Source organism: Myotis yumanensis, unplaced genomic scaffold (assembly GCF_028538775.1).
Source record: "Myotis yumanensis isolate MYYU_CA2020_CCGP unplaced genomic scaffold, mMyoYum1.0.hap1 SCAF_14, whole genome shotgun sequence".
NCBI lineage: Eukaryota > Metazoa > Chordata > Mammalia > Chiroptera > Vespertilionidae > Myotis > Myotis yumanensis.
The window spans coordinates 36,287,072-36,313,513 of NW_027223765.1; the positions used below are offsets into that span (position 1 = coordinate 36,287,072).

Below are 26,442 nucleotides of genomic sequence, written 5' to 3' on the forward strand. Positions count from 1 at the left end.
CACACCCCCTACTGGGGATCGAGCCTGCAACCCAGGCATGTGCCCTTGACTGGAATGGAAACCGGGCCCTTCAGTCCGCAGGCTGACGCTCTAGCCACTGAGCCAAACCAGCAGGGCTATCTCAGTTTTCTTAAAAGTTGTTTTCTTAACTGTTAGTATCTAAGAACTACAGGATGGGGTGGTTTGGTGTCCACGCACCTTGATTATTGTACTTTATGGACAATTAAGGAATTTTTTAAAGGGTATTTTTTTTTTCTTATGGCCATTTTCAAGGACCTTCATGCCTTCGGTGTCTTTAAGGCTTGTAACATGGCTTTACTATTGTCAGCCTTCTCTAAATTTCTGCAGGAACACATTCAGGTAATAAAGAGTAATTTACACCGTATTTGTCTTCAATTGCATTTGTCTTAGAACTAACCTTCTACAAAATATGAAATCCTTTCTACTAATCTTTACTGAGCATCCACTATGTGACCAAAATCTCACAGATTTTACCTCATTTAAACCACGTGAGGTTAAGGAGTTGTCAGTTCAATTTTATAGGTGCAGAGAATTTAAAAAACTTACGTAAGCCACACAGTTATTGGGTATTACAGAATACAAATACCCATGTGTCTGACTTCACAGCTCCCATGCTGCTCTAGAGGGACTCATCGACTTTGAACAGTTCCATGTAAGGGTTATGTGCACTAGCTCTGTTCAAACCAGTCCCGAGTTTGAATCCCAAAACTTGCACTTTCTAGCAATGCAATGATAACAGCAAATAGCTTTGAATGTTTTCCAAGTGCTCAGCACTGTATGTGCACAACATGTCATTCAGCCTTCCTGAACACTGGGAGTGAGGTTCCACCATTATCCATCATCCCCACTTTACAGAGGAGGAAATGGGCTTAAGAGCAATTGTGAGCAGAAATGAGATTTAAGCCCAGATGTCTGACGCCAGTGCATGTGCTCATAACTAAATGATACGAATTTTAAAAAGGAAACAAAAGTAGTTGAGGAGAAATGAATCCATTCTGTGGAATGACCTATATGGTGCAGTAATTAAGAATGGGTACTCTGGGCCCTGGTTGGGTAGCTCAGTTGGTTAGAGCATCGTCCCAATACACCAAGGTTGTGGGTTCGGTCCCCAGTCAGGGCACATATTAGAGTCAACCAATGGCCCAGCCAGAGTGGCTCAGTTGGTTGAGCGTCGTCCTGTGCACTGGAAGGTTGCTGGTTCAATCCTGATCAGGGCACATACCCAGGTTTTGGGTTTGATCCCCAGTCGGGGCATGTATGGAAGGCAGCCGATTGATGTTTCTCTCACTGTCTCTCTCTCTCTCTCTCCCCCTTCCTCCCTCTAAGCATGTCCTTAGGTGAGGATTTTTTAAAAAAGAGTCAACCAATGAATGAATAAACAAGTAGAACAACAAATCAATCTTTCTTTTTCTCAAATCAAATTTTTTTAAAAGAGTGGGCACACTGGGGCAGGCTACCTGGGGATAAATAAATCTCAGGTCCTCCCTTGCTAGAGGTGTGACTTTGGGCAAGTCATTTAACCTCAGTGTAATGAGTTTGGGCAAGTCATTTAACCTCAGTGTAATGAGTTTGGGCAAGTCATTTAACCTCTGTAAAATGGCCATATAGCAGTGCCTACCTGTATTAGTTTCCTAGAGCTGCCATAACAAAATACTATACATTGGTGGCTTAAACAACAGAAATTAATTTTCTCACAGTTCTGGAAGCTAGATCAAGTCCAAGATCAAGTTTGCTGTCAAGTTTGGTTCCTTCTGAGGCCTCTTTCTTATAGCTGCATTCTCACTGTCTCCTCCATAGCTGTCCCTTGGTCTGTGAGCTACATGTCCTATGAGGACAGTCATATTGCATTGGGGCTGACCCATAGGACTTAATTTTACCTTAATAACCTCTTTAAAGTCCCTACCTCCAAATGCAGTCACTTTGTGAGGTACTAGAGGTTAGGACTTTAATACATGAATTGGTGGGGAGGGCACAATTCAGCCCATAACACAATCTCATAGGATTATTGTGAAGATTAAATGAACAATACATGTAAAGCAAAGATCAGGGGACCTAGAATGTTTTAAGAGCTTAATAACTGTTCAACATAACTGAACACTTAACGTAGACATAAGAGTATCCAGCAAGTTACAAATCTTTCTCTGGTAGGATATTGGCTGGAAGTGCCCTGGTGGCTCTCTTCTCAGCCAGGTGCTCAGTCTGGCATCACCTTTACCTTATGGTCCATAGTCCCCATCTTGATCCCACAACTGTTCCATTCTGGTCTGGCCACTCCCTGAGGACAATGAGAAGCTCTCAAATTTTCCTTCTGGCCTTAGCTGGTTTGGCTCAGTGGATAGAGCGTAGGCCTACAGACTGAAGGGTCCCTGGTTCCATTCCGGTCAAGGGCATACGCCTGGGTTGCAACTCGATCCCCAGTAGGGGGCAGACAGCTGATCAATGATTCTCTCTCATCATTGATGTTTCTATCGCTCTCTTCCTCTCCCTTCCTTTCTGAAATCAATAAAAACATATTTTTAAAAAGTTTTTCTTTCTGTAACTGCCCCCACGGTTTGTCTTTAAAATGAGGAGACATTCTTTCCCAGCTACTCTCAGCTCAGCAAGTGCCTTTCCAACACTGCTATTTCTACTCTTTGGAAAAGCCACTTATTAAAATTTAATGACAATCACTTACATTTATAAAGCCATTTTCAATTTACAAAGCTTTCCCCCCCATCCATTATCTCTCTTAATCCTTACAACATCTGTAGGAAGGATGTTTTTTCTCCATTTTATAAATGAAGAAAGTAGGGCTCTGAAGAGTAGCCTCCTTGACCTGGGTCACACTGTTGATCAGTGGCAGAGATGGGCCTCAAATTCTGGTCTTTCAGTTCCAAGATGTTAGGAGTAGCTCACCTATTCAGGCATTCTTTTACAGTATTAGCAATCCAGGATATCAGCCCTGCTCTCTTTTGGGGGGATGTAGGTAAGTTATTTGGGACTATTTTTTTTGAAACAACAACTGGTCCCTTTCCCTCTTGGAAAAAAAAAAATACAATTGGCAACCTTACATATTTTTTCCCCCAAGATAGAGGTAAATTTTTTTTTTAATTAAATCTTTATTGTTCAGATTATTACATTTGTTCCTCTTTTTTCCCCCCATAACTCCCCTCCTTCCAGCTCCCACCCCACCCTCCACCCTCACTCCCCACCCACTGTGTTCATCCATAGGTGCATGATTTTTGTCCAGTCACTTCCCGCATCTCCCACACCCCTTTTTCCCCCAAGAATAGTCAGTCTATTCCCTTTCTATGTCCCTGATTCTATTATAATCACCAGTTCATTCTGTACATCAGGTTATTTATTCACTTGATTCTTAGATTCATTTGTTGATAGATGCATGTTTGTTGTTCATAATTTGTATCTTTACCTTTTTCTTCTTCTTTCTCTAGATAGAGGTAAATTTAATCAGACTGACCCCTGTGTGAGGTCCAATATTTGGAACCCACTAGTAAAGATTATTTTTCAAAGCCCACTTTCATCTTAGCTTTTTAAAATCAAAGCTTAATCCGTCCACTTTACAGATGGGGAAGCAGAGGTTCAGAGAGCGCAAGCACAAGGTCAAAGAGGTAGTAAGGAGTCAGGGTTTGTCTGAGCGCCAACCCAGGTCGCCTTGGCAGATCCTAAGCCAAAGCTATTTCCCTACAGGGAAAGAAATGACCCATGCGGCCTTCTTGGAGTGCCCCCAGGGTGTGCTCGGCCTCCCTTCGAGCCTGGATTTGGATGCTTTGTTCTTAATGATGTGGCCACTTCATGCCAGGCGCTGGGGACGGTGTAAGGAGAGTGACAAACACGTTCCTACTCTCCTCCCCTGTCCCCTCACCGTGAGACCTGTTCCTTGCCTGGCGGCCAATGAACCCCCACCGCAGGCACGGGCCGCTAACAGTTTGGGGGTTCCCTCTCCCAGAGGTGTTGGCAGTTTCCTAGGAGACTCTGGGAGCCTTCAACGCCCACAAGACCCAAAGGACTGGAAGCGTATAGTGCAACTTGAGGCGCTGTGATAGGCTGTAAGGAAGGTAATGTGGGAGAGAGAGATCAGTTCAAACCCTATCAAATAACACCGCGTTCGGCCCCGCCCCATTCCCATGGACTTTGCGGGGACCCACAGCCCCACAATTTAGGCTGGAAGAAGGGGGCCCCCCAAACCAGAGGGCCCTACCGTGCAGGGGACTTACGGCTCCGGCTGGGCGCGCTGCGGTACCGCGCCACCCCGACCCGGTTCCGCCCCGCTCCTCACGCTCGCGGCGGGAGCGCGCCTCCGCTCGGCGCGCCTGGGCCCGGGAGCGCGCGCCTTGGCACCGGAGCGCGCCCGGGAGAGCCGAGCAAGATGGAGGCCGCGCCGCGGCCGCCGCCTCGGCTGAGGCCGCCGCTGCCGGGAGAGCCGAGCCGCGGCGCCTAGGTCGTGCCAGTCCCGGACCCGCTGCCCCGGACCGGGCCCAGGTTGGTCTCCCCGCACCCCCTCCCCGCGGCCGCAGCCTCCGTGTGCGTCCGGCCTGGGCGCGGGGCAGCCGGCCCCCCCCCACCCCCGGCCCTCCCCGGGCCCGGCTGCTCTCCGGCGCCCAGGGGACATATCCTGCCCGCCGCCCGCCCCTCCCAGCCCAGACTGCCTGCCGACCCCGGTCCCTCGGCCCCTGGGCCTGGCAAACCTCTCTGCCCAGCCCTGGCGCGCCAGTCCTAGGCTCCCTCCCAGCTACATCCAGCCCTGGCTTCTGAGGAGCCCCTCGTACCCCCCCACCCCGGGTCCAGACCCTGCAGTCCCAGCCCCCGACTCCTATGTGGCCTCACCCTGATCCCCCTACTTCTCTTTCTTAGACCCTCATACCAGCCCCCACTCCCTGTCCCAGCCCCCATATCACCTTCCCAATCCCCCCAGGAAAGCCCCTAATACCCCCTTACTACTCCACCGTAGAAGCTCCCACTCCCCTCTCCGCAGCCCTTTCTTAGATACCCAATACCAGACCTCCTGTCCCTAATACCAGCCCCCCAATTCCCTTCCGAGCTCCCTCTATACAGCCCCTCTGCCAATCCTCCAATGCCGGCCCCCAGCCCTCAGCCTCCATTCCGTCTCCGCACGGTCCCTCTACTCCCCTAACACCAGCCCCCGAGCTCTATCCCCATGACCACTTCCTAACCCCCCATTCCAGCTCCCACTGCTCACCACAGCCCCCTCACTCACCCCAGCGCCCCAACTTTCACATGGCCCCTTCCCAAGTCACCAATTGGAGATCTTTGCCCACAGACAGCGACCCAACACTCTCATGACCCCCTGCTAGCTTCCCCACTCCAGGCCCCGGGGTCTTCCCGGCCCCGCCCCAGGCCCGGCCCTCAGGGCGGCTTCTCGGTGCGTCCCCAGCTCCCGCCCGGCAGCCCGGTGGTCGGTCCCGGGCCGGCGGCCCCCGCCAGCCGCCGCCGCCGCCGCCGCCGCCGGCCCCGCCCCCGGGCACCATGCTGCCCTCGCAGGAGGCCTCCAAGCTCTATCACGAGCACTACATGCGGAATTCGCGGGCCATCGGCGTGCTATGGGCCATCTTCACCATCTGCTTCGCCATCATCAACGTGGTGGTCTTCATCCAGCCCTACTGGGTGGGCGACAGCGTGAGCACCCCCAAGCCCGGCTACTTCGGCCTCTTCCACTACTGTGTGGGCAGCGGGCTGACGGGCCGCGAGCTCACCTGCCGCGGCTCGTTCACTGACTTCAGCACCATCCCGTCCGGCGCCTTCAAGGCGGCCGCCTTCTTCGTGCTGCTCTCCATGGTGCTGATCCTCGGCTGCATTACCTGCTTTTCGCTGTTCTTCTTCTGCAACACCGCCACGGTCTACAAGATCTGTGCCTGGATGCAGCTCTTGGCAGGTAGGGGAGGGGCGGGGGCGGGACCCCTAGAGCAGGAGCTGGGGGAAGCGGCTCCCTCCTTCTAGCACCCTTTCTTGGAGGAATCAGAGACAGATTCTGCTCCTCCGTCTAAAAACACACCTTTGGTTGTCCCTCAGCAGTGAGGGGAGAATTCTATGAGAGAGACGCCTTAGAAATGGGTCTTTGGAGCTGTGGGGTTGGATATGGGCGGACTGCGTTTATGGGTGGGTTAGAGTTATGGTAGAGTCTCTGAGGGCCCCTGAGACACTCTGTTGGCTGTTTCAGGGGAAATAATTACCAGAATGAGGAGTGACTCTAGGTGTGAACGATGTTTGTTGTATTGAAAAAAACTTGAGATGGTGACTCAAGAGATCTGACTTTGACCTTTAACTTCCTGACATCATAAACTTGGATCTTTCACTTTACTTCTCTGGAGTTCAGTTTTCTCATCCATAAGACAGTGGAGAGGATTCCAAGAACAAATGAGTATCTTGTAAACTTTAAAGTGCTGTGCTAAGATATAGGAGGAGGCTGCCCATAGTGTCTATTCAGTGTTTGAAGTGTGGGTGGTTGGCAGCACCTGGCAACATGGGTCTCTGGAGAACTGATCTCCATTCCCCACTCTCACTCAACGCAGGGAGGAGGGTTCTGGTGCCGTGCCCAAATGGGAATGAATTCCTAGGACCCTCTGAAATGTTTGGCTAAGACAGACATCTTACCCTAAGAATCGGAGAAGGGCCTTTGGGAATAAAAATTGCTGAGACAGTTTTTCAGGATCCATTAGAGTCCCCCACGCCTGCCCGACTTTCGATCGAAGACAGATTTTGAAGATTCAGCAACTTGTGCATTTGCCTAATTGCAGGCAGGGAAGAGAGTTGGGCTAGGAAAAGTGGGGCCAGAAGATGGGGGAGGAGGGCTGATGAAGGCTAGGAAAAAATCTGGAGCCCTCCAGGGTGAGAGGGAGAAGGGAAAATATGATGATCATGCAACAGAGATAGTTTTTCAAAATAAGCACCTCAGAGCATTTAACAAGTGTTTTACTTAAAAATTATTATTGATTTTTTTGAGAGAGAAACATCAATTTGTTCTTTCACTTATGTTTATGCATTCATTGTTGCTTCTTATGTGTGCCCCGACTGAAGATCAAACCTGCAACCTTGGCATATCAGGATGACACTCTAACCAACTGAGCTACCCAGCCAGAGCTAGCATTCAACAAGTGTTGGCCCCTTCAAAAGAGCCCCCTGGAGGAAGTGCTTTCTCACTTGTCGATTTTTCCACTGCTGAAAACGTTGTAGGGAATTATCTTGGGTGCATGGGATGTATTCTCTTGAAGGTCAACATTGAGAGGGGAAACTCCCATCTTTTAAAGGAGGAGTATGATTTTTGGAAATGGCTGGAAGTCACTCGGGGACAAGTGTGGAAAATAGGATGGGTGATCAACTTGACAGTTGTCACTTGGGATGAAAGCCAAGGAGTGAGGGCAAAATCTTGAGGCTGGTTTGCTTTCCAAGGGGACTTCTACAGATGCAGGCAAGAGGTACGGTGCCACTGGAAGAATTGCCCAAACTCCCAAAAGAACTACTTTGAACAAGTCAGTGCTTATTCAGACGTGGACATCCTCTGGGCTTTTTCACTCCATTCAACTTAGATTTTTTTTTTAAGCAGGTGAGAAAGGGGAATTGTTAGGATATGGGACATATCTCTCCATATATCTCAGTGGTACCCAGAACATGATTTTATGTATTTAAATTATATTCTTCTTCCAAAGGCAAGTTGGAAAGAATATATGCTCAGTTGGAACCCCCAATTCCTCAACCTTAATTTGGAGTTTGCAGATGGGTTGCTGACCTCTTGGCCTCTTAATTCTCTGTAATCCAAGTGGGTTTAATCTTGGGGACTGGGTGAACTGTTCCACAACCTCTATGTAATTATAGAGTTTCAGGAATCTTAGAGATCAGCTCCTTCAAATACCACCTTCCCCTGCCCCCCATTTATTTATTTATTTTTAAACATATTTTTATTGATTTCAGAAAGGAAGGGAGAGAGTGAGAGAGACACCAATGATGAGAGAGAATAATTGATCTGCTGCCTGCTGCATGCCCCACTCTGGGGATCGAGCCCGAAACCTGGGCATGTGCTTTGATCGGGAATCGAACTGTGACTTCCTGGTTCATAGATCTACTCTCAACCATTGAGCCACGCCGGCCAGGCCTCCTTGCCCCCATTTTAGAGAGAAGAGACTGAGCCTAAAGAAATTATGGTCTTACCCAAAGTCACTCAGCCAGTGAGTGAGTAAATTAGTCTTGACTCCTAGCCCAGTGCTCATTCTCTTGTGCTACTGTCCCACCCCTGAGAGCTATTATTAGAGTTGAGCAGTTGATTCCATTTTGCTTAGAGATTTCTGAGTTTATTCCTTACCTGCTTTGTGATCATCCTTATGCTATGTGCTGTGACACTAAGATCATCCCTGTCCCTAAGGATTTGAGAGCATTTTATAAGGCTATAAAATGCAGTTCCTGCTCTCAAATTATCATCTAGTTAGATCACTATATTGGTCAGCGGTCTTTCACTAGCAAGTGACAGAAACCCAACTCAAACTGGCTTAAATAAATAAAAATAATATAGAGTATCCCTGACCAGTGTGGCTCAGTTGTTTGTAGCATCATCCTATGCACCAGAAGGTTGAAAGTTCGATTCTTGGTCAGGGCACATGCCTAGGTTGCAGGTTCAATCTCTCGCATAGATGTTTCTTTCTCTCCCTTCCTTCCTCTCTAAAAATAAAATAATTTTTAAAAATTTTAAGTAATAAAGAGGGTAGTGTTTTTGATTCACATAACTTCAAAGTCAAGAGTATCTGGTTTCAGGCATGGATGGATCTAGATGATCAAATAATGCCATTATAATATGTCTCTCTCCATTTCTTTGTTCCTCTGTATTGGTTTATTTTTAAGCCTGCTTCTCTCTTTAAAATTTTTTTAAAAATATATTTTATTGATTTTTTTACAGAGAGGAAGGGAGAGAGATAGAGATAGAGAGTTAGAAACATCGATGAGAGAGAAACATCGACCAGCTGCCTCCTGCACATCTTCCACTGGGGGTGTGCCCGCAACCCCAGGCACATGCCCTTGACCGGAATCGAACCTGGGACCCTTCAGTCTGCAGGCCGACGCTCTATCCGCTGAGCCAAACCGGTTTCGGCTAAAATTTTTTTAAAAATATATTTTTATTGATTTCAGAGAGAAATGGAGAGGGAGAGAGATAGAAACATCAATGATGAGAGAGAATCATTGATTGGCTGCCTCCTGCACTACCCACAGTGGGGATTGAGCCCACAACCCAGGTATGTGCCCTTGACCAGAATTGAACCTGGGATCCTTCAGTCCACAGGCCGACGCTCTATCCACAGAGCCAAACAAGCCAGGGAAATTCTGCTTCTCTCTTAAAGGTGATAAATACATCTACTAACAGCTCTGAAACTGCATTGCTATAGCTTAGCAATGCCTGTTGAAAAAGAACACCTGTTACTCAATGGTTCCAGCGAAAGTTCCAGAGCTGATTCTTATTGGCTCAGTTTTGGTCAGGTGTCCACCTCTTAATTAATCCCTGGAACACGTGGGCTGATAGTAGAGGAAGGTCAATTCCTGCAAAGAGAAGTCACATGTGACCACTGGAAGAGGGATACTCTAGGTAAGACAAGTGCAGACAGAGTGGAAACTCAGGACAATAGAGGAGGCTATGGGCTTACTCGAAAGGTGAGACTCGAGCAGGACAGGGTGTGGACAGGTGTGAGGTTTGGGAGAGCATTCTTAATGGAGAGGAAGATCATGCACAGAGGTAAGAAAGCCACGTCTGGACTGAGCGTGACATCCACATAGGGGAATAGCAGGAGGGAGGAGAGGCCAGGAAGGAGCAATAGGGCTACAAGGTGCCAGGCTCTCAATACTGAATCAAGGAGTTTGGACTCTAGTCAGTAGGCAGCTATGACTGTTATTATTATTCAGGAAAAATCGTTAATATTTTCTGAGCCTTTACTAAATGCTTGAGCATTTGCTAAACATTTACACGCATACTATTTTCTAATCCTCACAGCAATCCTATGGAATAGGTGCCATTATTGGTATATTTTTTAAGATATATTTTTATTGATCTCAGGGAGAGGGAGAGAGACAGAAGCATCAGTGATGAGAGAGAATCATCAACCAGCTGCCTCCTGCACGCCCCCTACTGGGGACTGAGCCTGCAACCCGGGGATGTGCCCTGACTGGGAATCGAACCACGATCTCCTGGTTCACAGATCGACGCTCAACCACTGAGCCACACCAGCTGGGCAATTATTGATATTTTATAGATAAGAACACTGAGCCTCAAAGAGGAAGAAGTCACTTGTCCAGGGCCACACAAGTGGTAAGTGGTGGAGCCAGGATTATAACTCAGTTTTTTTGACTCTAAAGCCCAAGGCTTTATAAAGGAGCATGAATGGTGGGGATAGAGGCAGGATATACAGGCAGGATGTACGTATTTGCCAGAAGGGTTGAATGCAAAGTAGAGTGGCTGGAAGACCCAGGTGGCTCTCTGTGGAGTTAGGGGTCAACTTTTCAGGGCTTCTCGGGACATCTATACTCCTCTTGGCCTGGTCTTCCCCATTTACCAAGAACACACAATGTGGCAGCTTCTGTGCTAGACATTTTCACATTCATTATGTCATTTAATCTTCACCTGTTAAGTGACTTGCCCAAAGGCCACACATCTAGTGAAGGGTGGAGGTGAGACTTAACACAAGTCCTAAAGGATCTAGAACTGGAGCCCAGGAAGGGAATACGAAGGTTACAAGTTACAGCTGTGAGCTCTGTGTGCTCTGTGCCGGCCTGTGGGTGGGGTGAGGTTAGCCAAGGGGAGGTTGCTGGCTAGAGTAGACACTCAGGTTGGAAGCCTGGTTGAGGGTCCGAGGGGGCAGTGTGGGATAGTGGTTGAAGAACAGAGGACTTGAAATTCCCATCTGCCACTTCCCAATTGTGTGGGCTTGGATAAGTAGGTTTTCCTCTCTGAATCTGTGTCCTTATCTGTAAAATGGAGATTATTATTGTACCTACCTCAAAGGTGGTAGAAAGAAATAAACGAAATGATGGGTGTAAAATGCAGAGTATGGTTCCTGGTGTACAATAAACACTCAATACATGGCCATAGCTATTTCTGTGACATAGTCTGAGTGAAAAGCAGTTGGTGAGGGGTCCTAGTGCTCCGGTGGAAGAGTGTGGACTGATGGTCAGAGGCCTTGAGAAGTCATCAACTACCAGCTGGAAAGGGTCTTACCAGTCAGTTTGTCCAACTCCTTCACTTCACAGATAAAAAACAGAACAAAACTGAGTCCCAGAGAAAAGAGACAATTTCATGGTCACAAAGTGAGACCCTCTATCCACAGAAGGGGGATGATTCTGACCACAACTCCTTTAATATTGAGTGCCTACTATGTGCCACATAGTAGGAGTCACAGCAGAGAACAGAGTGTGTGAGATGGAGTGGGAGATCAGGAGACTGATGGTGGAGGCGGCAGCAGGGGCTGGTTGGTGATCCCGAGGTGAGACCGCCCAGCCTTCCAGATGTGTGTCCTTCATCAGCGGGGGCCTCTGGGCCAGGAACAGCCACGACAGGAGCTTCTGTCACGACAGCTAGGAATATGCATTCACATTCCTCCCCATTTTTTGCTGGTTGTTTCAGGTTTGGTTTAGGATTTTACTCATCCAGTTAAGTCTTTGTTGATGTGTATAACACTGCTGAGCACATTGGGGGAATTCTTTCCTCCCTTCCTCTCTCCCTCTCTCATTTTCTTTCTTCCTCCCCTAACTCTCCCTCCCTCCCTTCTTTCCTTCCTCCCACCTCCCTTCCCTCTCTCTTCCCCTCCCCTCACACCCGTCCTTTACTGCCAGCCTCCTCTGTGTGTCTGGCACTGTGCTCAGCTCTGGGAATCTTGATTAAGGGTCCTCACTCCCAGAGAGCTCACAGTCTCATGAAAGAGGCAGAGAAGAAAACAGATCATCACCTATGTACGGCACATGAAATGACTGGAATCACGCATAGGCTATTCTGGGGGCACAGAGGGGACTTCTGACACAGTTATGGACAACCAAGAAAGCCTTTCAAAAAGTGACAGCATTTGTGCGGAGTCTTAAAGGATGGGAAGGAAGGAGAAAGGCAACCAGGCAGAAGAGACAGCATGATCAAAGGCATGGATGTAGAAAATAGCCTGTTGTGTTCTGGGGACTACAAGCAATTAGGGCAAGGGGAGGTGAAACTGGGAGACGGATGGTGGAGGCTTTCTGTGCCACGGGAAAACGTTTAGACTTGATCTGTAAGCAGCAGATAGTTGTTCACTTTTTTTGTTTAAAAATTTTCCAGACATTTATTTACTTTTCGGAGAATTTAATAAATGCACATGATACAAAACTCAAAAGGCAAAAAGGTATTCAATCAGGTGTAAGTCTCCTCGCCCTCATCCCTCAATGATCTTCCCAGAGGTAATCATTATTACCAGTTCTTGAGTATCCTTTCCAAGAAATCCCATAAATATACAAGCAAATGCAAACAATACTTTGAAACATAAATCAGTTATCTATTGTTGTTTAACAAATTACCCCAGAACTAATGGCTTAAAGCAACAAGCATTTATAATTTCTGTTTCTGTGAGTCTCAGGAATTTGGGAGCAATGTAGGTGAGTATTCTGGCTCAAGGGCTCTTATGAAGTTGCAACCAAGACCTCGGTGGGGGCTGCAGTCTTCTGAAGGTTGACTGAAGCTGGAGGGATCTAGCCACACCCATGTGTTGGCAGGAGACCTCAGAATGAGTGGACAGACAGAGACGGGGGAAGAGAGAGAGAGAGAGAGAGAGACACTAAACTGCCCGCTCCCTTTCTTTGATAATAGCTTTATTGAGGTAGAACTCATATGCCATACAATTCACCCATATAACGGTATAATTCAGTGGGGTGTTTTATTTTGTTTTTTAGCATATTCACAGAGTTGTGCAACCATCACCACAATCAATTTTAGGATATTTTCATAAATTCAAGAAGAAGCCTCATGCCCTTTAGCTACCGCTCCCTAAACAATTTCTCCATTAGGTTGCTCGGCCTCTAAGCAACAACTAATCTACTTTCTGTCTCTCTATATTAGCCTATTCAGGACAGTTCATACCAGTATAAATGGAATCATATAATACATGGTCTTTGTGACTGGCATCTTTCACTTTGTATAATGTTTTTGAGGTTCCTCATGTTGTAGCATGTATCAATACTTTATTCCTTTTTGTGACTAATACTCCATTTTGTAGCTATATCACATTTTGTTTACTAAGCCATCAGTTGGGTTGCTCCCACCTTTTGGCTATTATGAATAACGCTATGAACATTTGTGTACAAGTTTTTGTATGGACACATGTTTTCATTTCTCTTGGGTCTGTACTAGGAGTGGAATGGGTGGCTCAATGGCAACCCTATAGTTAACATTTTTTTGTTGTTGTTGTTAATCTTCACTTGAGGATATTTTCCCAGTGATTTTTAAAGAGAGTGGAAGGGAGTGGGAGAATCAGAGAGAGAGAAACATCGATGTGAGAAGGACATATCGATTGTTTGCCTCCCATACTGTCCTGACCAGAGCCAGGGATCAAGCCTGCAACCGAGGTACACGCCCTTGACTGGAATCAAACCTGGGGAGTCCTCGGGCCAATGCTCTATCCACTGAGTTAAACCGGCCAGGGCTAGTTATCGTTTTGAAAAACTGCCACATTGTTTTCCAAAGTGACCACACCATGTGCATTACCACCAGCAGTGAATGAGGGCTCCTGTTTCCTCATAGCCTTGCTATTATCTGAGGTTTTTATTATAGCCATCATACCGGGTGTGAAGTGGTATCTCATTGTAGTTTTGATTTACATTACCCTAATGATTAGTGATGTTGTACATCTTTTTTTTTCATTTTTAAAGCAAAATGTTTCCATTTTACTTTACAAGTTATATTATATAGGAAGATTATATACACAAATATTATTATTATTTAACTTTCAGTGGGAAATTACAAATGATTTTTTTCCTTTTGATGCTTTTCTGTGTTTTTAAATTTTCCACTATACTTGTACATATTTACTGTACAAAATAAAATAGAACTACAAGGAAAATCCAGTGCTGGACTAAGAAATTATTCTCTATAAGTAGAACATTAAGTCACTGAAACCTGGATATTTGGGGGTATGGGAGGCTTTTAAAAAAATATTTTTGTACACCCTGGTGACTAGACATTATATAACTTAATATGTGATCATCCCAATAAATCCTGCACCCAGCCTAATTATCAGAATATTATTGACTATATTCCCTATGCTGTAATTCACAATCCCCATGACTATTCTATAACAACCAATTTGTACTTCTTAATTCCTTCCCCCGCCTCCCCACCCCCCATCTCGCAATCAACAAAAAGTTCTCTGAATGAGTCTGTTTCTGTTCTTGGTCATTTTGTTTGTAGACTCAATTGTTGATCGATATGTATTTATTACCATTTTATTGTTCATATTTTTTTATCTTCTTTTCTTCTTCTTCTTCAATAGAACCCTCTAACATTTCATATAATATTGTTTTGATGGTGATGAACCCCTTTAACTTTTTCTTGTCGGGAAAGCTCTTTATCTGTCCTTCAATTCTAAATGATAGCTTTTCAGGATAGAGTAACCTTGGTTGTAGGTCCTTGTGTTTCATCACTTTGAATATTTCTTGCCAATCCCATCTGGCCTGCAACATATCTGTTGAGAAATCAGTTGACAGTCTGGGAGCTACTGCTTTTCTCTTGCTGTTTTTACTCTCTTTGTCTCTAACCTTTTGCATTTTATTATGATGTATCTTGGTGTGGGACTCTTTGAGTTCATCAGTTCATCTTGTTTGGGACTCTGTGCTTCTTGGACTTGTATGTCTATTTCTTTTACCAGGTTAGGGAAGTCTTCTGTCATTATTATTATTATTATTATTTAATCCTATATTGAGAATATGTTTATATTGATCTTACAGAGAGAAGAAGGGAGAGGCAGAAAGAGAGAGAGAGAAACATCAATGTGAGAGAGAAACATTGATCAGTTGCCTCCTGTACACACCATTACTGGGTATTGAACCCACTACCTGGGTATGTGCCCTGACCAAGAATTAAACCCGTGACCTTTCCATGTGCCTTGACCGAGAATTGAACTGTCACCTCTTGGTTCATAAGTCTACGCTCAGCCACTGAGCCACACCAGCTGGGCTAGAGACATTTTTATTATGACCGGGAGTGGTGGTGGCACTGACGTGTGGCGGGTAGAAGCCAGGGATGATGTGAAATATCCCACAATGCACAGGATGGTCCCCCGCCAGGAAGAATGATCAGGCCAAGCATCAGGATGCTGCACCCTGCACTGGTGCCTGTGTCTTGCTTGAAGCAGCCAGCTCTTCAGGCAGCTGATGATTTTCAAGAGACTTGAACTTGGACTCCAAAGACCTCAGCCTCACTTTCCTCATCCAGCAAATGGGGATGCTGAAGGCTGCCTTGCCTGTAGTCATTCCACCTCCTGATGGTTGAGCCTCTTTTCCTGGTGTGGGTTGTCCTCGTGGTCTTTCCTCTCTTCCCAGAGGTCCAGAGCAACCCACCTGGTTTGCTTTCCTCCGTTTGCTGGATTTCTGTTGTTTCCCATTCCCAGAGCAGCCTTTGCGGCCACAGAGCCACCACCTAAAACCCTGCAGAGCCAAGGAGGCAGAGAAAGAGAGAGAGATGGGGGGAGACTCCACTGCCAGCCCCTCTGAGCACCGTGACTCAGGGTCTCAGTACCTAGTCTGTTTCCTTCCAAGCAGTGTGTGTGGACTTGATTTTATTCCTCCCCACACAGCTCTGCTTCCGAGGTCAGAAACCATGCCTGCCAGTGTGCACAGTGCCTGGCACTCAGAATGTACATGTGGAGTGTGCAAACGGAGAGCCAGAGAAAGGAAAGGGCCAAGAGATATAGACACAGGCAAGGAAGAGAAGCCAGAAAAGGAAGAGAGGAGGAGGAGGAGTGGTGAGTAAATGTTAAATGCAAAGAGATCTAAACCGAAGAGGGAAGAGCCAGGGTCAAAGGTCGAGTGGAGACTGAGACTTGAGCACCATAAAGACTAGCCCAAGAGGGGGATATGGAGAGGCCTGTAAGGAAAGATGCAAAGGGTGGAGAAAGAAAGGAATGGACATGCGATTAGAGAGAGACAGAGACAGAGAGAGACGGTAAATGGTGAAGCAGAGAGACAGAGGGGACGCAGAGCCACTGGGAGAAAACCTCTTTGAGGGCTGAACGCTGGATTGCAGGTTCTCCGGCGAAGGCAGGAGCTGGAGCAGCGAGGACGGGAGCTCTGGATGCTGGAGCGGTTTCCATGGAGACGAGGAATGCTCCCGGCGGGAGAGGAAACTCGGAACCCCAAGAGGGGAGGGCTGGAGAGAAGGAGGAGGGGCTGACTGGGTTTGTCCTCTCCCCAGGCTCTTTCCTCATTCCTGCCTCTTGCTGGGGGTTGGTGTGTGTGTGTGGATGTGTGTGTGTGTGTGTGTGGATGTGTGTGTGTGTGTGTGTGGATGTGTGTGTGTGTGTGTGGATGTGTGTGTGTGTGTGTGTGTGTATGAGTGTGTGTGTGTATGTGTGTGTGTATGAGTATGAGTGTGTGTGTGTATGAGTGTGTGTGTGTGAGTGTGTGTGTGTATGAGTGTGTGTGGATGTGTGTGTGGATGTGTGTGTATGAGTGTGTGTGTGTGGATGTGTGTGTATGAGTGTGTGTGTGTGGATGTGTGTGTGTGTGTGTATGGGTGTGTGTGTGTGTGTGTATGGGTGGGAGGCACCGGGCGAAGGGCTGCGTTGAGTCCGCTCCTTTTCTCTCATCTCTCTACCCTGAAGTTCGATTCTCCTCCCCTCTCTGACAGGGACCTGGAGGGTTTTGCAAAGTGTCAGGGACATTTGGGGAGACGAATGCATTCAAGCTTTCTCCATAGGCTCCTCCTCTGTTGCCGTCCAGTAAATGCTGAGCACCCCTGGGCTCAGTCCTGAGACTCCTCTTCGAGTTTCCGTTGTGTTCAATCCCAGGGATTTGCACGCCTACAGCACCACTGGTTACATCTCCAGCACTGATTCCTCCTCCCCCCCCCCCCCCCCCAGCTTTCCTCTCCATTTGAGTGTCTAAAGCAGTGGTTCTCAACCTTCCTAATGCCGCGACCCTTTAATACAGTTCCTCATGTTGTGGTGACCCCCCAACCATAAAATTATTTTCGTTGCTACTTCATAACTGTAATTTTGCTACCGTTATGAATCGTAATGTAAATATCTGATATGCAGGATGTATTTTCATTGTTACAAATTGAACATAATTAAAGCATAGTGATTAATCACAAAAACAATATGTAATTATATATGCATTTTCCGATGGTCTTAGGCGACCCCTGTGAAAGGGTCGTTCGACCCCCAAAGGGGTCGCGACCCACAGGTTGAGAACCGCTGATCTAACGGGTGTCTTCAAACTTGTTGAATTCCTTAACTCGCCCAGCTCATTCCTGCCGCAGGGCACTTTGCATTTGCCATCCCCTTGGCAGGAACTCTTTTCCCAGCACTTAGGTGGCCCGGTGTTCCATTGGAGCTGAGCCCCCTGTCGGAGGAGGCGAGCATTGCAGAGGGGAGGAAGCCTGCTGGATGTGTGTGGTCACAGTGCTGTGTGAAGCCCTGCTTCAGCATGGAAACAACCTCGGGGCAGGGGGACACTATCAGCAGGGAGGGGAGGGGAGGCCAGAGGAGGCCAAACGAGAAAGGGGGGAGGAAGGGAGGAGGGTCCCCACTTCGCTGTCAGGCAGGAGTCTGGGGTCTCAGGAGGAAGGTGGCAAAGCTTAGGGCCCCCTCCCTATCCTGGGAACTAGATGGGCCTCGTGGACAGGGGGTAGAACTGACCCCCACCTCCACTTTGTCATTGCTGTCATCTAAAACCCAGGTTAAGGCCCTGGTTGGTTTGGCTCAGTGGAAAGAGTGTCGGCCTGCAGACTGAAGGGTCCCGGGTTCCATTCCCGTCAAGGGGCACATGCCTGGGTTGTGGGCTCCATCCCCAGCAGGGGGCATGCAGGAGGCAGCCAATCAATGATTCTCTCTCATCATTGATGTTTCTATCTCTCTCTCCCTCTCCCTACCTCTCTGAAATCAATAAAAATATATTTAAAAAAAATAAAATAAAAATAAAACCCAGGTTAAGCACTCAGTTGGCCAGCACGGAACCTTTGGGTTTCATACACAGTAACCCTGTCGCTGGCGGTACCATCAGACACGAAGATGGCAACATCAAACCACACAGTCTCAGGTCACACGGCAACCAGCACTGCAAGGGGAGGGAGGAGCAGAGGGCACAGCCTCTGGGGCCTTGTCCCCCTCTGGCCAATTAGTTATCAGAGAAATGCAAGGTGCTGATTGGCTCACACTTGAGTCCCACTCATGAGGGTAAATACTAGGAAGAGCCCAAGAGAGTGACCCAAGTGGGTCACTAAACTCAGAGGGAGCGGGTGCCCAGCAAGGAATCAGCAGGGACCCATTTTGACTGTTTTTGCTCTTTTTTTTTTTCAGAGAGGAAGGGAGAGGAGAGAGTGATAGAAACATCAATGATGAGAGAGAATCAGTGATCGGCTGCCTCTTGCATGCCCCTCACTGGGGATTGAGCCTGCAACCAGGGCACATGCCCTGACTGGGAATCTAACCGTGACCTCCTGGTTTATAGGTCAATGCTCAACCACTGAGCAACATCGGCTGGGCCAAATGCTTTTTTTTTTTTCCTTTGCCTTGCTCCTCTCCCCTTATCTGAAACCAGGCTCCCTTCTTATTTGCTTGATTATTATTATCATGATTAGTTTTAATAATAACAGCTAACATTTATGCCAGACTTACTGTGTCAAGCACTTCACATTTACTGCTTGTTGTAATCTTTACGATTACTTGATCGCCATCATTATCCCCATTTTACAGACGAGAAAACTGAAGCTCAAAGGTGACAGAACTGGCTCGAGATCACACATCCTGGAAATAGCTGAGCCAGGATTTGAGCCCCTTAAGGCTTTTGTCTAATGGCTCTCTCTCCCCTCATCCCCCACCTAAAGTGCAAGCTTCATGAGGCTAGAGTCCAAGGACCCTGCCCCTTGCCTAGTCCAGTGCCTGGCACAGAGTAGGTAGGCCTTCAATAGATACTACCTGAGTGAGTCAATGCCTGGCACTGCGCTGTCTTTCAAGCATGACTTCACTTAAGCCTCACAACCACCTTGGGAGGTAAGTATTCACTCTGATTCCCGTCACACAGACCAACAGGAGGCACCCCCGAAGTCATGGACTGAGTAAGCGAAAGAACTAGGCTCAAACCCCATGGTCCTCACCCCAGTCTGTTCTCTGAGCACAGTGCTCAACTGTGTGGATGAGGACACACTTCCATATCGTGACGGAAAGGAAATATCACTCAGTAAACATGTGAATGAACAACCGAAATAAATCAATGGTGCCAAGGATGGGAGAGGGTAAGCATGGCCAAGGTGCTAAGGGAGGCGACCGTGGTTGGTTCTTTTCTCATATTTCCAGGAAGGAGTTGATGTGAAGGGGCAGGAGGGGACGTTTCGGGTTCCGGAAAGCTTCTGCTCTCCTAGGCAGTCGGTCATTCCAGGCCCAGGAGTTTCTGGAACCTGCGGGGACCGGTTAGCAGGCTCTTGGGTTGGTGAGCGGAGTGAGGAGGGCTCCCGGGGGTGCTCGGGCTCTGAGGAGTAACCATCCCCTTCTGCCTTCCTTCCCGACCGCGGGGCTGGGCCTCGCGCCCCTCAGCTCTGTGCCTCGTGCTGGGCTGCATGATCTTCCCCGACGGCTGGGACGCCGAGACGATCCGGGACATGTGCGGGGCCAAGACCGGCAAGTACTCCCTGGGGGACTGTTCGGTGCGCTGGGCGTACATCCTGGCCATCATCGGCATCCTCAACGCCCTCATCCTCTCCTTCCTCGCCTTCGTGCTGGGCAACCGGCAAACAGACTTGCTTCTGGAGGAGCTCAAGCCCGACAACAAAGGCGAGTGCACGCGTCGGTGGGCAGGGGCGGGCGGGGCGACTTCAAGGTTAACAGCGATGCGAAACTGGGCATGGAACAGGCAGTGCGATCACCTTGAAAACAGTGTGGCTTTATGTCTCAGATCCGAGCAGCTGCGTGCCTGGGACCCAGCAAAGCCCGCCAGTGGGGTAAACCCATGAGAAACGGGCAAGAATGCTCTTGGCAGCAGTTTCAAAATAGCAGACAACTAAAAGCAACCTACATGGCTATGGACAGGAGGCTGGATAGACAAATGGTGATATATCCACACCACGGAATAGTTCATAACTGAAAATGAATGAGCCTCAGTTTATAGTAACAGAATGGGTACCCGCTGGAAACACCACTGAGAGGGGGCCGGGGGGGCGGTGGAGAATAAAGTTCCAGAAGATGACACAGTGAAATTTATATTGAGCTCAAACACCAAGCACCACTAAGCAATGTATAATTTAAACACACATATATTTATGGTGATATGGGTGTGTGTGTGTTTTTTTAAAAAAACAACAAGGAAATGAGAAATATAAATGGTAGAATGGATGAGGGAAGCCAGGAGCCGATGTGGACAGGGAGGTGTATACACATTATTAGTAGAGTTACAGTTCTTGAACAGTGCTTTATACCTAGTATATTGCAATTAGAGGCCTGGTGCATGAAATTCATGCTCAGGGAGGTGTCCCCAGCCTGGCCTGCACCCTCTCGTAGTCTGGAACCCCTCAGGAGATGTCCGCCTGCCGGCAGTCAGACATCCCTCTCGCAGTCCAGGATCCCTCTTGCAGTCCGGCACCCTTCGCCCCTCACCGCTCACTTGCTCGCTGTTCCTTACCACTGAGCTCGCTGCTCCTTAGCACTGCCAGAGAGGCGGGAGAGGCTCCTGCACTGCCACTGTGCTCGCCAGCTGTGAGCCCAGCTTCTGGCTGATCAGTACTCCCCCTGTGGGAGCGCACTGACCACCAGGAGGCAGCTCCTTCGTTGAGCGTCTGCCTCCTGGTGGTCAGTACGCATCATAGCGACCGTTTGGTTGATTTGCAGACCAGGGTTTTATTATATAGGATATGTATATCAGGTAACACTAAAATACAACAAAGAAACAACTTACACTTAAGGCCAGAACCTTAGGGGTCGTCACTGTTGTCAATGCTTATCTGTGTGTCTTCAAACCTGATCTGTCCCTTTACAAAACAGAGAGTAGTGTTAAGTGCTAATATGACATAGCACAGGTATCATCCTAAACAAACCTCCGCTTGAGCTCGATTTTTGTGCTCCACTCTGGAGCATGTTGTAAAGATCTGTCTCTCATTTCATGGGGAATCATCTTTTTATCCAGTGCTTAGCATCATATGAAATAAAGGAACTGTACTTTCTTACCATTCTCCTTTTAGGGGCTCTTAGGGAGACTTCCAGGTTTTTACTATTCCTGGCAATGCTACAATGAACATTTTTGTCTGTGTCTTCTTATACACAAGTGTCTTCTTGGTGTCTTTCCAGAAGTTAAATTGCACACTTACCATTGAAATGACAGTGCCGGATTGTTCTCCACTGGAGGGCCGGTCTTCTGACCCAAGGGCCCGCCCTGCCCCCGGAGCAAGGGGAGACACTGCAGGGCTTCGACGGACAGACCCCCGTCTGTCTGGGTGTGCGTTCTCTGCTGTGAGAAATAGTAGTCATTTTCATAGTCACACCCTTCCGTGAGCTATTAGCCTGAGCCGGGCCTATGTTTAGCACTTTCCATTAATTATATTCATCTCTTGGAATTTCTCATCTATAAAATAGGGCTAATGGTGGTGAAGACTATCTCATTTGGCGGGAGGTAGTTTGGCATTGTGGTGGGACCCTTAGACTGTGGAAGCAGATCATCTATGTTGGAAGCAGTCTGAGCTAAGAAGTGACTTCACCTCCGTGAGCCTCAGTTTCCTGCATTCACAAAACGAGTGTGGTGGAAAGTACCACCGTATAGTTTAAACACACATATCCTTATGGTAACACGGGTTGTCCTGTGAGGAAGAAGGAAAGATTGTGCCTGCAATGGGGCCCATGGTGAACGCTCTGTAAACACTGCCACTCCGCCCCACTCCCCGTCAGGCAGGCATCATGACCCCCGTTTTACAAATGAGAGGTCCAGTCACTTGCTCAAAGCCACCTAAGTGGTGGAGCCAGAATTTGAACCCAGGTCCAAGTCCAAAGACCAAGCTCTGCCCCCCTGCCTGCCCCCTTTTCAGCCCTCCCTGGGCTGCTAGTTGCTAACCTAAGCTCTGAGCCTCCTGCCCCTGGATACTCTGATAGCCTGCGGTTTCTGTGGCCTTGGTATGAAGTCAGGGCCTGCCCTCTGGTGGCAGCTTCCAGAAGTGCGGGGCTAAGACAGCCATCTGCTCTTTCTGGTGTGAGGTGGGCCCACTCCGCGTCCTCTCCTCCCGCCCCAGGCACCCTAATAGCTCAGTGTTAAAAGTGACATCGGCGTCCAGAGATCTCCATCCTCATGAAGAGCTCAAGATGACTGAGCCTCACAGTTCAGTTCTAAGCCAAAGACCTCCGGGACAAAAGTAAAAAATAAAATAAATTGCCGTAGTTTCCAGCATTTAGTAGGTGCCAAACACTGCGCAGTCCTTGGCTGGGGCTCTTGATGTCTTTCTGACCCTCAGACGCACCTTGTGAAGGAGGCTGTTCTGCCGTCTTGCAGATGAGGAAGTTGGGACTCATTGAGGTCCACTGGCCTGCTCAGGGCCATCCAGCTAGTCCCAGGCCCCCGTGGGATTTCAGAGCCTGGGCCCCCACCTCACCACTCTGCCCAGTTTTGCCCTGAGGATGGGCCCAGGGGAGCCCCAATGCCCTGGTGGTCTCTGACTTTCTCCAATTCTCTCTCTCTCTCTCTCTTAGATTTTGTGAGCTCTACAGTAAGCTCCGTGTTGCGACCAGGGGCTGATGTCTCCAGCTGGGGAGTCCTCCCCTGTCCCGTTGCTCACTCACAGGGACCCTGAAGGCCAGGATCACAGCCCAGGAATTGACCTGTCCTCAGTGTGTCCCATCTCTTGCCCTCTCATCCTCCATTCAAGCTCTGAGGGAAGACCCCAATCTCAGACTGACTTCTCATCTGTTACCCGCCTGCCAGCTCCAGACTTTGAAGAGAGGTGGAGGCTGGGTGCAGCCTGGGGGAGGGGAGAGGCCCTGTAGACCCTGGGAGGGCCTGATTCTGCCCCTCCCTCAACTGACCTAAGGGAGCCGGACATCCCTTGGGGTCTCCTCTCCTCTCCCACCTGGCCGGGGGGCCGGCAGTCTCCCGGGGAAGGAGGCACTGGGATTCCAGTGCCCCAGGCTCCCTCGGTCTGGGAGCTTCTGCCTGGTCCCATCTTTGCCTCCTCTGGTCCCTGCCTCCTGCAGAAACTTATTCAAGACACTGCCCCAGGGCAACCGAGCTCTTTCCTTTTTTTTGGCCGATGATGGTTCCATCACATCTTTGCAGAGCTCCAGGCGCCACCAGCCTGCTCCCAGCTCTCCTGAAGGAGTCTGAGCTGCACCGAGGGAGAACACAAGGGCCTCCCTGTCTACTGGCGCCCTGTCCAGCCCCGAGTCTGAGAAAGGACACACAGCCCCAGAGGGAACTGGAGAGACCGGGACTCCAGGCAGCAAGGGCCAGGGGTGGCTCTGTCTGGGGCTGGCCTGGCCTCTCTGCTGGGACGTCGTGCTGCTGACTGGACCCTCGACCCCAGCTTGTTTTGTACAGCACAGACCCTTTGGCCCTGTTGTTAGGGTTGGAGGTTGGGGAGGGGCCTAACTGTGGGGCATCAGGGGAGGTATCGCCCCTCTGCCCCTTCTTGTGCTGCCTGACCCTGGCATTTGCTAAGGGCAGAGACTGTCTTGCCTCTTTGATACTTTTCTGCATAACTTGAACTTGCAGGTCACCTCTGAACAGGGTACCCCCTGTCCCCATCCCCGGGCCTTGTAACCCTGTCCCCACCTCGTCTCCCTCTGCCCACCTCTCGCCTTGCGATATGCCCAGGGTCTGCCACCCGATGGGCAGTGCTTGGAGCCGAGGAGTGTGTGTGTGTGTGTGTGTGTGTGTGTGTGTGTGTGTGTAAGTATGTGGGGGGGGGGCAGACGAGGAGTCCTCTCTCCCCCTCTCCTCCCACCATGGGGGGCATCTCCCTCCTGCTTGGCGAGAAGCAACTGAGGGAGATTTCAGGTGTTTCTGGACTTCCCTCACTGCCGCGTGGACCTGGTGGGAGAGTCACCTGGCTGGGGGCGAGGCAGCCCCTTTCAGGCCCGAGTCCAGGCGGCATGTGGGCTCCTTCCAGTGTGCCTGCTTCTGGCTGCGGGGCCCACTGGAGAGGAGCCTGTGACCCACCATTCTGTTATGTTGGCTCAGCCAAAGGAGGGGAGAAAAGCAGTTAGTGCCATGTATTTGCCAACCTGTGTTCATTTCTACTGGAGTTGGACCTGAGAGGGAGGGTTTCCAAGACAGACTCTAGGAATCCTCTGTCCGAATCCCCCATCTGGACCCAACTGGGATCGGACGCTGGATCCTGGTAGGATTCCTGAAACCTGGAGCTCCCCAAGTCCTGACCCTCCCCCTGGGCAAACACCTTCCCCCAGTGCTCTGCCCAGCACTGTGCCCTTCTCTCCTGCTCCTACCAAGCCTTGCACTGCAGCCCCCACTGGCACCTTCCTCAGTAGGCTGCCTGCAGGTGGGGCTGGGCACCAGGGTCCCAGGTGGAAGGGAAGGGGGAGGGAAGCCTTGTGGGAGGGAGGGAGTGGGGGGCAGATCCAAACCAAAGCCCAGTGTTGGAAGGCTGCAGAGAGAGGGCCCCGAACAAGTGGTTAGGAATGGGGAGAAGACAGGAGTAGGAGAAAGAATGAGACAGGAGGGAGAAGGAGAAGCAGAGACAGAGCAAGGGGGAGGGGGGTGCAGAGAGGTCCAGAAATGGAGAGAGAGGAAGAGTGAACAGAAGGGGGACCCAGAGGGACAGAGAACCTGGGAGAGGGAGGGTAGGGGACTGGAAAGAGGATTAGAGATAGGGAAGGAGGCGTTGGCAAGACAGTGGTGAGAGACCAGACTGGGATGCAGGGAGCAATGGAAGGGAAAGGAGAGGAGGAGGATGAAGGCCACAGGATGCTGAGGAAGAGGGAGCAGCTGCTTCTGTGTGTGCACTGTGCCCGGGGACCACCAATCCGTGTGCCTTGTGGAGAGGTTAGAACCTATCCGCTCAGAGACCAAGGACGGGCCCAGGCGGCCAGCCCTCACATTAGGGGGACAGTCCAGCTGATTTCTGAGCAGGTTAGCGCCACTGGAGCGGGTAAGTGGTAGCGAAGAGGGAGGTTTGTTCCCTTTGGGACCGTCTGACAGTGTTTGCATGTCACCATCCGCTCAGCCAGCTGCTGCCCTGGCCGAGGAATTTGGGGTTAGGAAAGCAGTGTTGGGTGGGTTGAAGGAACACCAAAGTAACACAGGGAAGGGAAAGAAGTCAGAGTGGGGACCAAACCACAGCTCTGTCCCTGAAGCTTCAGCAGAGGTGGGAGCAGAACGGGTAACAGGTGCTTTAGCCAGGGCCCCAGGGAAGCCAAGAGTGGCCCGGAGGAAGGAAGCCATCATGGCCAGGGGATGTCTGTGGAATGGCCTCCCTGGGGTTTAGCCTTTGGGAGGAGGTGGAAGCAGAGCTGTCTCTCACACTCTTGGTCCCTGAAAGCTGAGCATTGAGCAGGTCTCTGAGGTGACTGGGTCAGAGGGCCTGGCACTCCCCAGCTTTCTCTGCCCTGAGCTGGGAACTCTTTTAGGACAGGCCAACGTGGCCACCACCTCGACGTGGTTCAGAGCGCTGGTTAATCAAATCCTTCTGGGCCCCTGAGATGTGAAAACTCCTCTTTGGGGACCAGCACCCATGGAGGAAAACATTGATTTCCCGAGGGCGTGAGGAGCATGGGTAGAATCGAGATCCTTGTTACTCCTGGAACAGCCAAGACATTGGGAACTTACAGACAAGGCTGTGGGGAAATTCCATGGACTTCGTTTGAGATTCCTGCCTGGACCCAGGGGAGTGCCCCTTCTCCAGCTTCCAGTGTGGACTGAGAAAGGGAGACCCTCTCTTGGGAGAAGCTGGGATGTTCCCAGCACAAGAAACTTCCACAGGCCCCTGCCAGGCTCAGGGCTAGCCTTTGGGTGGGATTGCCGTTTCCTGAGAAAGGAACAAGGGAGCCACAGTCCTTCCCGGAGCTCTGACCAGCAGACCTCAGAGGGCCTGTGCTGTGTGATGTTAGGATAGCTTGGTGTTGTCTACACCCCATTAGTAAGTTTTGTCTGAATGTGTCCTCACTGTTCATTGTCCCACTTGGTAACACTTATTTCGGTCCAGACCCCTTCTGCTGCTGCTGGATTTGAGCTTCAGTACAGGTGGAATGATGTTCAAATAAAGAAACACTTTACATCACC

At 49.5% G+C, this 26,442-nt stretch overlaps 1 protein-coding gene and 1 non-coding gene across 3 annotated transcripts; one reads left to right on the forward strand and one right to left on the reverse strand.

The window, feature by feature from the left end:
- Positions 1 to 254: 254 nt before the first annotated feature.
- LOC138992801 (small nucleolar RNA SNORA33) lies at positions 255 to 387 on the reverse strand. The gene has a single exon (XR_011468142.1). It is a non-coding gene; the product is annotated as a small nucleolar RNA SNORA33 (small nucleolar RNA).
- Positions 388 to 4,384: 3,997 nt separating this feature from the next.
- On the forward strand, positions 4,385 to 26,442 carry LHFPL4 (LHFPL tetraspan subfamily member 4). 2 transcript variants are annotated; one of them, XM_070390681.1, is made up of 4 exons: positions 4,385 to 4,500; positions 5,414 to 5,911; positions 19,770 to 20,006; positions 22,899 to 26,442. In XM_070390681.1, exons 2-4 carry the CDS (start codon positions 5,506 to 5,508, stop codon positions 22,997 to 22,999), a joined length of 744 nt encoding a protein of 247 aa, XP_070246782.1. In that variant the 5' UTR covers positions 4,385 to 4,500; positions 5,414 to 5,505; the 3' UTR covers positions 23,000 to 26,442. The 2 variants fall into 2 exon arrangements, with proteins under 2 accessions (XP_070246782.1, XP_070246781.1); XM_070390680.1 differs by lacking the exons at positions 19,770 to 20,006; positions 22,899 to 26,442 and adding exons at positions 15,813 to 15,980; positions 16,262 to 17,573.